This window comes from Mus caroli, unplaced genomic scaffold, assembly GCF_978045245.1.
Source record: "Mus caroli unplaced genomic scaffold, Mus_caroli_1 scaffold_18, whole genome shotgun sequence".
NCBI lineage: Eukaryota > Metazoa > Chordata > Mammalia > Rodentia > Muridae > Mus > Mus caroli.
The window spans coordinates 20,562,183-20,575,637 of NW_028227273.1; the positions used below are offsets into that span (position 1 = coordinate 20,562,183).

Here is a 13,455-nt window from a genome sequence, read left to right on the forward strand (position 1 = left end):
CTATAATGCATTTTTATAATAAAAGTCCGGCCATATTTACACAAACAACAACGAATTACTATACATTTTACAGAAACAAAAGGTAGACCATTAGGCTAACGCTTTTTAGTTACAAAGTAAGCACAAGAAACCTATAAAACATATGCCATGTAGAAAAATTCGGTAATTTAAGTTTCATTGAAGGGACAGTAATTAGTAGAGGTGGTAGTGCCACTGGCATTTAGTTGTCTGTAAACAGTAAGAAAGTGATAAGCAATAAGTTAGAAATGTCTTAGCTCCTAATATGTCCCTTCTCTCACACTGGTACCTCAATTTATAAGTTAAAACTGGCTCTCTAAAGTATTAGAATAACTTCAACAAAAACGAATTCCAGATGGAGTAAGTTAAGTCTACAGTGGATTTCTGGCATATTAGAAAAAAATACTGCAGGGCACACAAGGACTGATGCACGTGTTACACAGACAGAGTGACTCAAACTCTCAAACCCTGGCCGTGCCACATTTTCTCTTGCTGTTGCTCTTAAGTTGCTTTCTAAACTGTTTGGCAGCAAGGCAATAAAAGAGAAAAACAGAATGTGAAAGAACCCTCTAAGTGTTTAATGGTTGTGTATCCAGGTGGACAAAAGTCTCCCTACAGCTCTTACTGCAGATGGAAAGCTTTCCACTTGGCACACTGAGCTGGTAAGGAAGCAGGAAGAGCTCGAACCCTTGGTATCCCAATCACAGGGCGCTAAGGGAAGAGTAGGACAGGAAACCAGAAACCAGGCTGCTGCAAGACAGACACCAGGAGACAGACACTGGAGGGAGGGCTCTGTGTCTTCCACCACCCACTGTCTCTGCAATACTGTCATCTGGATGCAATGTACAAATTATTATTTACAGAATGATTATAATCAGTAATGAACCAGAATCTGCTTTTGCTGTGCTCTAACAGTGCCCACTGAGAAAACAAAACCATCACCATCACGCAAGAAGGCCTTGAACAAAAATTCCATTCATATTGCATATTTTATTTAGGTCTGTCTTCTTGTTCCTCTTCAAGTTTGGTGCACAAAAATGAAAACTCTAAAACGTCCTGTAAACGAAGTCTGGGTTCCTGTAGCCAAAGCTCTTGTTTCTTGTGAAGTGCGATGTTCTGTGGGCTCACAGAGGCATCCATTCCTTTAAACAGTGGTGTCTCCAAAGTCCTTGTTCCAGCGTATGTATGCTTCTAAGGTCTGAGGACTCACACTGCGTTTTATCTTTTTTAAGGATTCTGTGAAGTCAGATAATCGAATATTTCTCATCTAGATTTAAAAAAAAAAAAGACACAGAAATGATGAACACATCATTAAAGTTTGTTAATTAACAAATTAAAGTTTGTTAATTTTATAACAGATACAGACTTATTCTTAGAAAATCATGCTAATCATTTAAATTTATTTTATATTAGGCAAGTTTGCTATACAAGGTATTATACAAAGATGTACAGCACTGTACTCTTTTAATTACTTGTATTTAGCTTCATAGATATTAACAATTCAAAGTGTATTTTTTCCTCTCTAAAATATATTAAGAGAAAAATTTGACAAAATACAAATGGGAAATTACTCAGTCCTACAACTAGGAAGTATAACTGCAGCGATCTGAATAGAGTGGCCGCTATAGGCTCATATACTTGAGTGCTTGATCTGAAGTTGGTAAAGTTGAGAAGGGTTAGGAGGTGTGGCCGTGGTGGAGGAGTAGGAAGTATAACTGCAGCGATCTGAATAGAATGGCCGCTATAGGCTCATATACTTGAGTGCTTGATCTGAAGTTGGTAAAGTTGAGAAGGGTTAGGAGGTGTGGCCGTGGTGGAGGAGTAGGCTCTCAGCTACTGTTTCAGCATCATGCCTACCTGCCTGCTGCCATGCTGGTCACAGCTGCTATTATTTTCTAAGCTACTCTAGTCATAGTCTTGTTGGTTTGTATTTTAGTTTTTGCTTTAATAAGAAGTAACTAAGACAACAACCAAACCTGACTTTACTTCCACTTACTCTCCCCATAGGCTCACAAGACTGCACACTGGTCACCTTCTATTACCATAATCATATCTGCTATTGGTGCCAGGTTTGTCATGAAGGAAAAGGGGTTGGTAACAATAAACAGGAGACTTTAAAGGAAGCGCTGCTTCTTAAACAGCATGTGAGGTGCTTGCCTGTATCGTTATATCGAACTTCCCACATTTACACTGCTGAGGGCCAGACACAATGCCTCAGATACACCCCAGCAACATGCAAAGATCCTCTTAACAGATCAAAGCAAGGTTCTGTAACTTTCTATTCAGTGCTTACATAACTTGATAAAAGAAAAATCACTGTACATTTTTAAACTATTACCAAGAAAAATCATTGTAACCGATTTTATATTTTGAAATGAAACAAAGTTAAAATTCTCTTGTTTCTAATTAAACAGACTAGAAAAAAAAATGATGAGTTTTGTAGGATCCAAATGAAAACAAAGTAATCATAAAACAGCATATACCTCACTGGCAGACATATTCTTCACCTGCTCTGGTTTCAGTTCTGTAAAACATAAGTCAAATACTTAAAAAACCATTTTGAAGTTCAAGTTTCTCATTGGCAAATATTAAGTACAATGATCTAATGGTACCTGTGCAATACAAATCCTTAAAGGCAAAAGATAGTCACATAGAGAACACACAAAACTTACAAATGCTTACAGAAGAATACTACACTGGCCGGGCTGTGGTGGCACACACCTGCAATCCCAGCACTTTGGAAGCAGAGGTAGGCAGATCTCTTGAGTTGTGAGTTCAAGGCAGCCTGGTCTACAGAGTAAGTTTCCATACAACAGGGCTACACAGAGAAATCCTGTCTTGAAAACCAGTAAAAATAAAAACAAAAGACTACTACTGTGTCTTAGGAATAAATGTAGGCACCCCATCTCTTGTATATGTCCTAAACAGTAGTTTACAAACTTGAAATAGAACTCAAGAATGCCACTTGTTGGTTATAAAAGATTATTTTAATTAATTTGTTTGTGTGCATGGGTGTTTTGTCTGTATGTATGTCCTTGCCCCATGTGCAACCCTGGTCCATGTGGAGGCCACTTAGGGTTGGCTTTGAGTTGCCATGAAGGCGATGGGAATCAAACCTGGGCCCTCTTCACTAACAGCCAGTCTTCTTCACTACAGTCACCTCTCCAATCAAACCTGGGCCCTCTTCACTAACAGCCAGTCTTCTTCACTACAGTCACCTCTCCAGCTGCTACATTTCTTCTTCTTCTTTACTCAAAAAGTTTTGTTTTCTTCCTAACTACAATTTCCTAATTACTAATTTTCTGTAAGATGTGAACGGGGCTGAGGCTGTAGCTCAGCAGCAGATTATCCCAGGATGTGTGAAGCACTCAGTCCCCAGCACTGCCACACAAACAGACCTGAATTTCCTGCTCCCGAGTCACTTTTCAAGAACTGACACTTGCGGGGTGGTGGTGCATGTCTATCCCAGCACTCGGGAGGCCGAGGCAGCGGCACACAGATCTTTGTGGTTTTGAGGCCAGCCTGGTTTACAGAGCGCATTCCAGGACAGCCAGAGCTACACAGAGAAACCTTGTCTTAAAGAATAGATACTTCAGAGAAGATAATTTACAAACTTCTCTTCCTTCTGTCCTCTCCTTTAAAAACAAAACACAAACACACACAGAGTAAGTGCCCTCCTTTAATCCTAGCTCTGCAGCCCTCATGCCTATTCTTCCATCATCATCATCATCGTTATTGTGCTGTGGATGTTTGTCTGTATGTCTATCTGTGCACCATGTGCATGCCTGTTGCCTGCAGAGGCCAGAGGAAGAGTCAGATCCTATGCACCAGGAGTCGCAGATGTTTGAGAGCCACCATACTGAAATTGAACCTGAGTCTTACTGAAGACAAGTGCTCTTAACCACTGAGCCGTCCCTCTAGCCTCTGCTCCCCATTTCTATTTTTGACTACACACAGAAGTCGTCTTAGTGAGTTTTGCAGGCAATTGGATGGAACTAGAAAATATCCTGAGTGAGGCATCTCAGACCCAAAAGGACATGCATGGTAAGTACTCACTAATAAGTGGATATTAGCCAAAAAAGTACAGAATACGTAGGATACAAACCACACAACTCTATTGCCAAAGGGCCCTGGGAGGGAGAAGAAAGCGGAGGGGAGGGAGGGAGGACTATGGGGAGAGGGGAAAGGGAACATGGGCAGTTATTGGGGGTGGAGGGGCGACCAGGAGTGAAGTCCCAAGGGCCAGCAGAGTGGATGGACATAAGCAAGCTCGGGATGTGGGAGGTGGGGAGCCTCTAGAACGAACCAGAGACCTGGGAAGAGAACCTCAAGACTCAAAGGGGGTCCCCAACAGTGGGGAGAGGGGACTTGCAGAGCTCATCTCCAGTAGGAAGATGGGCGTCGCGTGGGATTTACATCCCCCAGTCAGAAACTGTGACCCAGAATTGTTCCTGCCTAAACAACTGCACAGCCTGGCCCTTTGGATGCCTGCTTCTAGGAGGTGAAGGGACCTCCATCCTGATGGTTTCCAGCCTTCAGAGTCTTACTCCTGAGAGAATGAAAGAACGTGCGGAGGCAAGACCAGTCCCTCAGTTTGTTTGGTGGGGGTGGGGTTCTCATCTTGAGGAGATTAAGGTACTTCCGTCTTTGAGGACCCCCCTCCCCCCATCCCATGGGGCTTATCTCTGGGAGGTCGAGAGGTATCTCTTACACAAACGTGGGGCTCTTGCCAGGGACTGGGAATCAGTGTAGGACCAAGACCTGGGCCTGGGAACATTCTAGCCTTCTATCATATTTGTCTACATATACTATGTTTTGGGGGTTTTGTTATTTTTTGAGACAGAGTTTCTCTGTGTATACCTGGCTGTTCTAGAATTCATCTGTAGACTGGGCTGGCCTTAAACTCGGGAGATCCACCTGCTTCTGCTTCCTGAGTGCTGATATTAAAGGTGTGCACTACACACACACACACACACACACACACAAGTCTTAACCTCAACCGCAGTTGTTCTTAAACACACAAAAGATACAAGTAAATAGACAAATAAATCTAAAACAACAACAGCAACACAAAACAAGGTACTTCACTGACCCAGAACTCACTATGTGGCTAAGCTAGCTGGCTAGCTAACCTCTGGGAAATGTTCCCCAGTCCTGGGGACTACTACTACTAGCATGTGAAGTCCTGTCTATTTTTATATGTACATGTTGGAGAATTTTATTTTTGCACAGCAAGGGTTCTAACCTGAGTCATCTCCTAGCCCTTAGGCTTCTTTTGTGTTGCTGTTGATTGTTTGTAGTACTGGGCACTGGAGCAGGGCTTGGACATGGCAGGCAATGCCCAGTCACTGCGCTGTACCCTCATGCTACCTTTTACACTGCAGGAAGCCTTCATCTCACTCCCTAGTCTGTGCAGGCCTTGCACTTGTTAACCTCCTGTGTCAGCTTCCTAAACAGCCTGTGCCAGCGTGCCTACCTATTGTTACATTTTTACAACTTCAGAATACTGAATCAAAAAGCCTTAAATATCTGTTTTAAAGTCTTTTATTTTATTTCTATTTTATGTATGGATGATTTGCCTACATGTATGTCTGTTTACCAGATAAGTGCTTGGTGTCTGCAGAGTTCAGCAAAGCATATTGGAGCCCTAAAACTGCAGTGTCAGATGGTTGAACTGAAAAGTGGGTTCTGGGAATTAATTTCTAGTCCTCTCAAGAGGAAGCCTGTCTTCTCAAGAGAAAGTAGCCATCTCTCCAGCCCCCTTCCCTTTTTAAAGACACACTCTCACTATGTAGCCCTTCATGGTCTCTATGTAGATCAGGGTGACCTTGAACTCACAGAGATCTGCCCCTGCCTTCCTAGTACTGAGACTAAAGGCACATGCCACCACACCTATCTCTAGATCTTTTAAACAATCACCTTATAATTCTAGTTAAATAAACATGTATTATTATCTTACTTAATATCTCATATATCCATAATAAGAAAAATATATACATATAAATACTATATATGCTATGTGTCTCAAACATGTCAAAATTGTTAAAACAGCTGAGCATAGTGGCACATGTCTTCAATCCTAGCACTTGGGAGGCAGGTGGATCTCTCAAGTTTGAGATCAGTCTGCACCACATTGTGAGTTCATGATGAATAGCCAAGACTATACAGAAAGACTGTTTCAGAAAACAAAACCAAAAACTACTGTTTTATACAATATGCACTGTGCCAGGCAGTGATGGCGCACACTTTTAATCCCAGCACTTGGGAGGCAGAGGCAGGCGGATTTCTGAGTTCCAGGCCAGCCTGATCTACAAAGTGAGTTCCAAGACAGCCAGGGCCACACAGAAAAACCCTGCCTTGAAAAACAAAAAACAACAACAAAAAAACCCAATATGCACTGTATGTGAATGGGAATTTTGTGATTACTGCTGCATTTATTAACTCCAATTCAGACAGGGAAAATGCAACCATTTGTGTAGCTTTTCCATTGAAAGTCTGGTTCAAATCTATGATTTGCTTTGATTTAGTGTTAGTTTGTTTGTAGACCCATGAGATGCACTTATACACCAGGTAGTAAGACTATCTGTGGTCACTGTCACTGTTCTCAAGACGTGGGGAGAGGTCTACAGCAATTCTTCAATCTAAACAAGTCCTATGTAAACCCAAAACAGACATCAGTGTAAGACTCAGGGTTTGGATGAGTGCTGAGAATTTTTAGAAAGGAAGAAAAGGCTTTATAAAGAGTGAACCGCTTATGAGCTATTCTTACATGTTCAGCAGATTGCTTTACATTTTAATGAGTTATTGTAATTATAATTAGTCACTGTGTGTGTGTGTGTATCGAGAGGGTGTTGTACAAGTCAAGTGCAGATGTTGCAGAGGCCAGAGGCCTTACACCCCAGAGCTGGGGTTACAGGAGCTGTGAGTTGGCTGACACTGGGGTTGAGAACTGAGCTCAGATTCTCTTAACAGCTCAGTCACCCAGCCAACCTTGTTTTACAGTTTTAAAGACTGTTAACAAAGAAAAAATGAAAAACATACAACAGAGAACCTATGTTTTCCAGAAAACCTAAACTATTTACTTTGATATCTTTCACAAAAATATCTTCTGACCTTTGGTCTAAAAAGTGTTTTGTATCAAGTTGTTCAGTGATATAACTTAACTTTTAAAATGATATTTTATATGCATTGGTGTTTGGCCTGCATCTATGTCAGTGTTACAGACAGTTGTGAGCTGCCGTGTGGGTGTTGAGAACTGAATCCAGATCCTCTAGGACAGCACCCAGTGCTCCCGACTGCCGAGCCACCTCTCCAGCCCCGACTGCCGAGCCACCTCTCCAGCCCCGACTGCCGAGCCACCTCTCCAGCCCCGACTGCCGAGCCATCTCTCCAGCCCCGACTGCCGAGCCATCTCTCCAGCTCCAACTTTACTTCTTTTACACTGATGATGACTCAGTGGTCAAGGGAGTTCAATTCCTAGCACCCATATGACAGCTCACAATTTGGCTGTAACTCAGTTCTAGGGCATCTGATTCCTCCTTTTGATCTCTGTGGGCACAGCATGTATATGGTGTAATATATATAAGAAGGCAAAAGCCTCATGCATGTAAAGTAAATAAGATGTAAAACCAAGACACTGAACATAAAGTGGTGCATTCGAAGTTCTAGTGTTTCAAATGCCTTCACACTCACCTCGGATAGGACCCAGGGCTGCATCCTTGGCCAAAGCGGTCAGATCACTTCCAGAGTATCCATCGGTCATTCTGCAGAGTGGGAGCAAGAGACAACACATTATATTCTCTGCAGATGAAAACTCCCCTTCAATCCTACACCTCACAAGACACAGGCAGAAGGATCGCACGCCTGAGGCTAACCTGACTAGACAGATAGTAAGAGAAATAAAAGTCCCAAGAGAAGGAGCACACAAAATCTCTACACAACCAGCACACACTAGCTTCAATTTAGGAGCAAGCTAACAGTTAAAGAGTTTGATTTTCATTCTCTTAAAAATATATTTATGTGTATGTATGCCCGGTTTCTGTATGCACATAACCGTGTGACTGTTACCCACAGTGCCGGGAAGGAGCACTGGATCCCTCAGAGCTGGAGGTGGCTTACCTCAGGGAAAGGAACCTAGGACTTGTGCAAGGGCAGCCAGTGCTCCTGACAGCAGGGTTGTCTCCCCAGTGTCAAGGGCTAACTTTTTAAGGACACAGAAAGGCCCACTTACAACAAGGACACTCTAACACTGGCTGCTTTCATACCTAGTTTTCAGCATTAGAGAACCATTCCCTCACACCAGTCTAATCTGGAGCCTACATGCATCCAAAGACAGCCATGAAGGAGGCCCAACACACGTACAGATGACTATGTCATAAGCGTGGTGGCGCACACCTTTAATCCCAGCACTCAGGAGGCAGAGGCATGCAGATTTCTGAGTTCGAGGCCAGCCTGGTCTACAAAGTGAGTTCCAAGACAGCCAGGGCTACACAGAGAAACCCTGTCTCAAAAACAAAACAAAACAAAACAAAAACAAAAACAAAAACAAAACAACAACAACAAAAAGAATAGACATCTCTACATTAGAGTAAGGTATAATGTCTTAGGGTTTTACTGTTATGAACAAAAACCATGACCAAGGTAACTCTTAATAAGGGCGACATTTAATTGGGCTGGCTTACAGGTTCAGAGAGGTTCAGTCCATTATCATCAAGGCAGGAACATGGCAGCATCCAGCCATATGTGGGCCTAGAGGAGCTCAGAGTTCCACCTCTTGTTCTGAAGGCAGCTAGCAGAAGACTGACTTCCAGGCAGCTAGGATGAGGGTCTTAAGCCCACACCCACAGTGACACACCTATACCAACAAGGCTACACCTCCTAATAGTGCTACTCCCTGGGCCAAGCACATACAAACCAGGCAGGTCACATTAAATTATAAACATATCACTTGAAAAGGTAAATTTCTCAGCCATTAGTATCCAATCAACATCATAACCAGTTACTGTTTTTTTAAAAGGAGGCTTGTTATGTAGTCACCTGGTAGCCTCTATCTCCCAAGTGCTAGGAATAAAGGAGTGTGCTACCATGTCTAGCCACAATTACTTGTCTGGTAAGTTATTTAGTCTCTTTACTGGCAAAGAGCACTCCCTTAGTGAGGCAGAACCTGAAAATATGGATAGAAAAAAAAAAGTATTTGGCATAGAAGATAGTTGTTCAAAGGAGGGCCACGGAGTAGGAAGCCTCAGCAGATAGGGTAGCCAACAGATGCTCCTGTTTATGGGCATCTAAGAATGATGAGGATGGGGCTGGAGAGAAGGCTCAGAGGTTAAGAGCACTGCTTTCTTTCCCAGAGGTCCTGAGTTCAATTCCCAGCACCCACATGGTGGCTCACAACCATCTGTAATGGGATCTGATGCCCTCTTCTGGTGTGTCTTCTGTGTATTCATATACAATAAATAAATAAATCTAAAAAAAAAAACAAAGGAATGATAAGGATGATGATTATTATTTATATTTTCCAAGACAGTTTCTCTGTGTAGCTTTAGCTCTCCTGGAATCAACTCTGTAGACCAGGCTGGCCTCGAACTCAAGAGATCCTCCAACCTCTGCCTCATGAGTGCTGGGACTAAAGGTGTAGACCACCACTACCAGGTGAAAACTAGGTATTCTTTAAAAAAAAAAGATCAAGGAACTTCACATAAAACCAGAGACACTGAAATTTATAGAGGAGAAAGTGGGGAAAAGTCTCGAAGATATGGGCACAGGGGAAAAAATTCCTAAACAGAACAGCAATGGCTTGTGTTGCAAGATCAAGAATTGACAAACTGGACCTCATAAAATTGCAAAGCTTCTGTAAGGCAAAAGACATTGTCAATAAGACAAAAAGGCCACCAACAGATTGGGGAAGAATTTTTACCAATCCTAAATCTGATGGGGACTAATATCCAATATATACAAAGAGCTCAAGAAGCTGGACTCCAGAAATTCAAATAATTTCTAAATTAAGATCTAAACAAAGAATTCTCAGCCGGGCGTGGTGGCGCACGCCTTTAATCCCAGCACTCGGGAGGCAGAGGCAGGCGGATTTCTGAGTTCGAGGCCAGCCTGGTCTACAAAGTGAGTGCCAGGACAGCCAGGGCTACACAGAGAAACCCTGTCTCGAAAAACCAAAAAAAAAAAAAAAAAAGAATTCTCAACTGAGGAATACTGAATGGCTGAGAAGCACCTGAAAAAATGTTCAACATTCTTAATCATCAGGGAAATGCAAATCAAAACAACCTTGAGATTCCACCTCACACCAGTCAGAATGGCTAAGATCAAAAATTCAGGTGACAGCAGATGGTGGCAAGGATGTGGAGAAAGAGGAACACTCCTCCATTGCTGGTGGGATTGCAAGCTTGTACAACCACTCTGGAAATCAGTCTGACGGTTCCTCAGAAAATTGGACATAGTACTACTGGAAGATCCAGCAATATCTCTCCTAAGCATATATCCAGAAGATGTTCCAACTGGTAATAAGGACACATGTTCCACTATTTTCATAGCAGCCTTATTTATAATAGCCAGAAGCGGGAAAGAACCCAGATATCCCTCACAGAGGAATGGATACAGAAAATGTGGTACATTTACACAATGGAGTACTACTCAGCTATTAAAAACAATGAATTTATGAAATTCTTGGGCAAATGGATGTATCTGGAGGATATCATCCTGAGTGAGGTAACCCAATCAAAGTCATCACTAGATATGCATTCACTGATAAGTGGATATTAGCCCAGAAACTTAGAATACCCAAGATACAATTTGCAAAACACAAGAAAATCAAGAAGGAAGACCAACGTGTGGATACTTCATTCCTCCTTAGAATATGGAACAAAATACCCATGGAAGGAGTTGCAGAGACAAAGTTTGGAGCTAAGACGAAAGGATGGACCATCCAGAGACTACCTCACCCGAGGATCCATCCCATAATCAGCCACCAAACCCAGATTGAGACTATGCCAGTGCCTGGCAAATACAGAAGTGGATGCTCACAGTCATCTATAGGATGGAATACATGGCCTCCAATGTAGGAGGAGCTAGAGAAAGTACCCAAGGAGCTGAAGGGGTGTGCAACCCTATATAGGTGGAACAACAATATGAACTAACCAGTACTCCCAGAACTAGTGTCTCTAGCTGCATATGTAGCAGAAGATGGCCTAGTTGGCCATCATTGGGAAGAGAGGCCCCTAGGTCTTGCAAACTTTATATGCCCCAGTACAGGGGAACACCAGGGCCAAGAAGTGGGAGTGGGTGGGTAGGGGAGCAGGGCGGGGGGAGGGTATAGGGAACTTTCAGGATAGCATTTGAAATGTAAATGAAGAAAATATCTAATAAAATAAAAATTAAAAAAAAGATGTGTGTGGCCACCAGCATGTTCTAGTTATACAAGTTTTCATATTAGCTCATTTTAAACAGACAGACAGAAAGAAAGCTCATTACAAATGAAGCAGATGCTCTAAGACTCTGACTCAGATGACTCAACCACTCACCTAGCAAGCTGTGCGAGTTCTTTTTGGGTCAGTGGACTTCCTTGTTTACATAACAGGTTTTTAAGCAGAAGGAGTCTTGTCTGGAAATAAATATCAAAGAATTACAAATAAAGCCCAATTTGATGATAGAATTATAAAATCTGATCTGTGTTATTTACTAAACTAAGAATTAGCCTAATGTAATATTGTAGAATCAGTTCTTGATTGCTACCTTGGGTCTCACTTGTGCCTGTTAAATGTAATGAAATACAATGCTCTAAACTATACATTTTAAAAAAGATTTCTTTATTTTTACTTTGTATGTTTGAGTATTTCTCTGATTGTATATATGTGTACTGTATGTGTGTCTTGTGCACACAGAAGCCAAGGAAGGGTATCTGATCCTCTGAAACTGGGATTGCAGCAGGCTGTGAGCTGTCATGTGGGTTCTGGGAACAGAGCCCATTCAGCAAGAGCAGGAAATGATCTTTCCAGCTCCAAGAAACACAACGTTTTTTAAAACGTTTATTGACATATGATTTTATATAGCAAAGATTTTATCCATTACAGTTATATAATTTACTAAGAAACTTTTATTATATAGAATTGTGAAACCATTGCCATAATAAAGCTTTAGAGCTTTGTCACCCCTGGAAGTTCACCCATGCAATTTCTAATTAATCCCCACTCCTATCTCCTTTCCTCTCTAAGCACTGATCTGACTGTGTTTCTAGAAATCTGTCTTTTTTAAACATTTAATTTAAAAGGGATAAAATTGGGGCTAGAGAGATGCTCAGCGGTTAAGAAGACTGGCTGCTCTTCCAGAGGACCCAGGTTCTATTCCTAGCACCAACATGGCAGCTCACAATTATCTGCAATTCCAGTTACAGGAGATCTGACATCCTCTTCTGACCTGTCTGGCGCCCAAGAACACACAAAGTGTACAGACACACAACAGGCAAAATACCTATACACAGACATTTTAAAGAAAAATGAGTAAATAAAATAAAACAATAAATAAAATCATACACAACTAGTATGCACACGGTTGCTTGTACTTACTGTACTGGTTTTGAGATTTGCTCATATTACTGAATGTATTATGTGTGCCGATGCATTTTTTTTCCAGTCCTGTGGGTCAAACCCAGGACCCTACACATTCTGGGCAAGTGCTCAATTTCTGAGCTACATCCCAAGCCCTGGATAAATAATACATTTCTGAGCTAAATCATACTCATTAACTGGATATGCCGTATTTATTTATCCACTAAGCAGTTGAACTCCGTATTTTACACATTGCGGTTATCAAGACAGCTGTTCTAATATTCTTGAGCATATCTTCCTCCTATAGGGAAGTTTCCATTTCTCTTGGGTTAAGTTTCCAGTTCTCTGTTTGGGATTTGCTGGATCTTATTTAAGTTTATGGTTACTGGTTGGGTTTTTTTTTTTTTTCTTTTTTTCTTTCTTTCCAGTTTTCAAAATGGTTTCTCTGTGTAGCCCCCTGCCTTGGAACTCATTCTGTAGGCCACGCTGGCCTCAACCTCAGAGACCTTGTCTCTGCCTTGAAGTGCTGGATTAAAGGCGTGCGCCATCACCTCCCAGCATGGCTATGGTTTTAAGAAACCAGCAAGCTTTATTTTTCTTTAAGATTTATTTTCATCTTATTAGTATGGGTATTTTGCACCTCTGTGTGTCTCTGTGTCTGTGTATGTGTGTGTACCACATTTACACACTGCCTGTGGAGGCCAGAAGATGTTGAATGCTCTGGAACTGGAGTCACGGTTGTGAGTCACAGTTGTGAGTTCAGGGAATTAAATCCCATTCAAGCCAGGGAATATTCTTAACTGTTGAGCCATCTCACCAGCCCCAACCAACTGTTTTCAAAATGTCTAACCACAGAATTACAAAATGCAATACTGTCAGGATG

The 13,455-nt window shown here is 41.9% G+C and overlaps 1 protein-coding gene across 4 annotated transcripts in view; it reads right to left on the reverse strand.

Moving 5' to 3' along the window:
* Window positions 1-988: 988 nt before the first annotated feature.
* The window catches only part of Spast (spastin), a 45,327-nt gene continuing 32,860 nt past the window's right edge, over window positions 989-13,455 (reverse strand). For all 4 annotated transcript variants that reach the window (XM_029471301.2, XM_029471302.2, XM_021149273.3 and 1 more), the window contains 4 exons: window positions 11,550-11,629; window positions 7,711-7,781; window positions 2,502-2,542; window positions 989-1,285 (listed from right to left, as the gene is read on the reverse strand). In XM_029471301.2, the coding sequence (XP_029327161.1) occupies window positions 1,163-1,285; window positions 2,502-2,542; window positions 7,711-7,781; window positions 11,550-11,629 (315 nt within the window). In that variant the 3' untranslated portion in view covers window positions 989-1,162. The remainder of the gene's footprint in view (window positions 1,286-2,501; window positions 2,543-7,710; window positions 7,782-11,549; window positions 11,630-13,455) is intronic.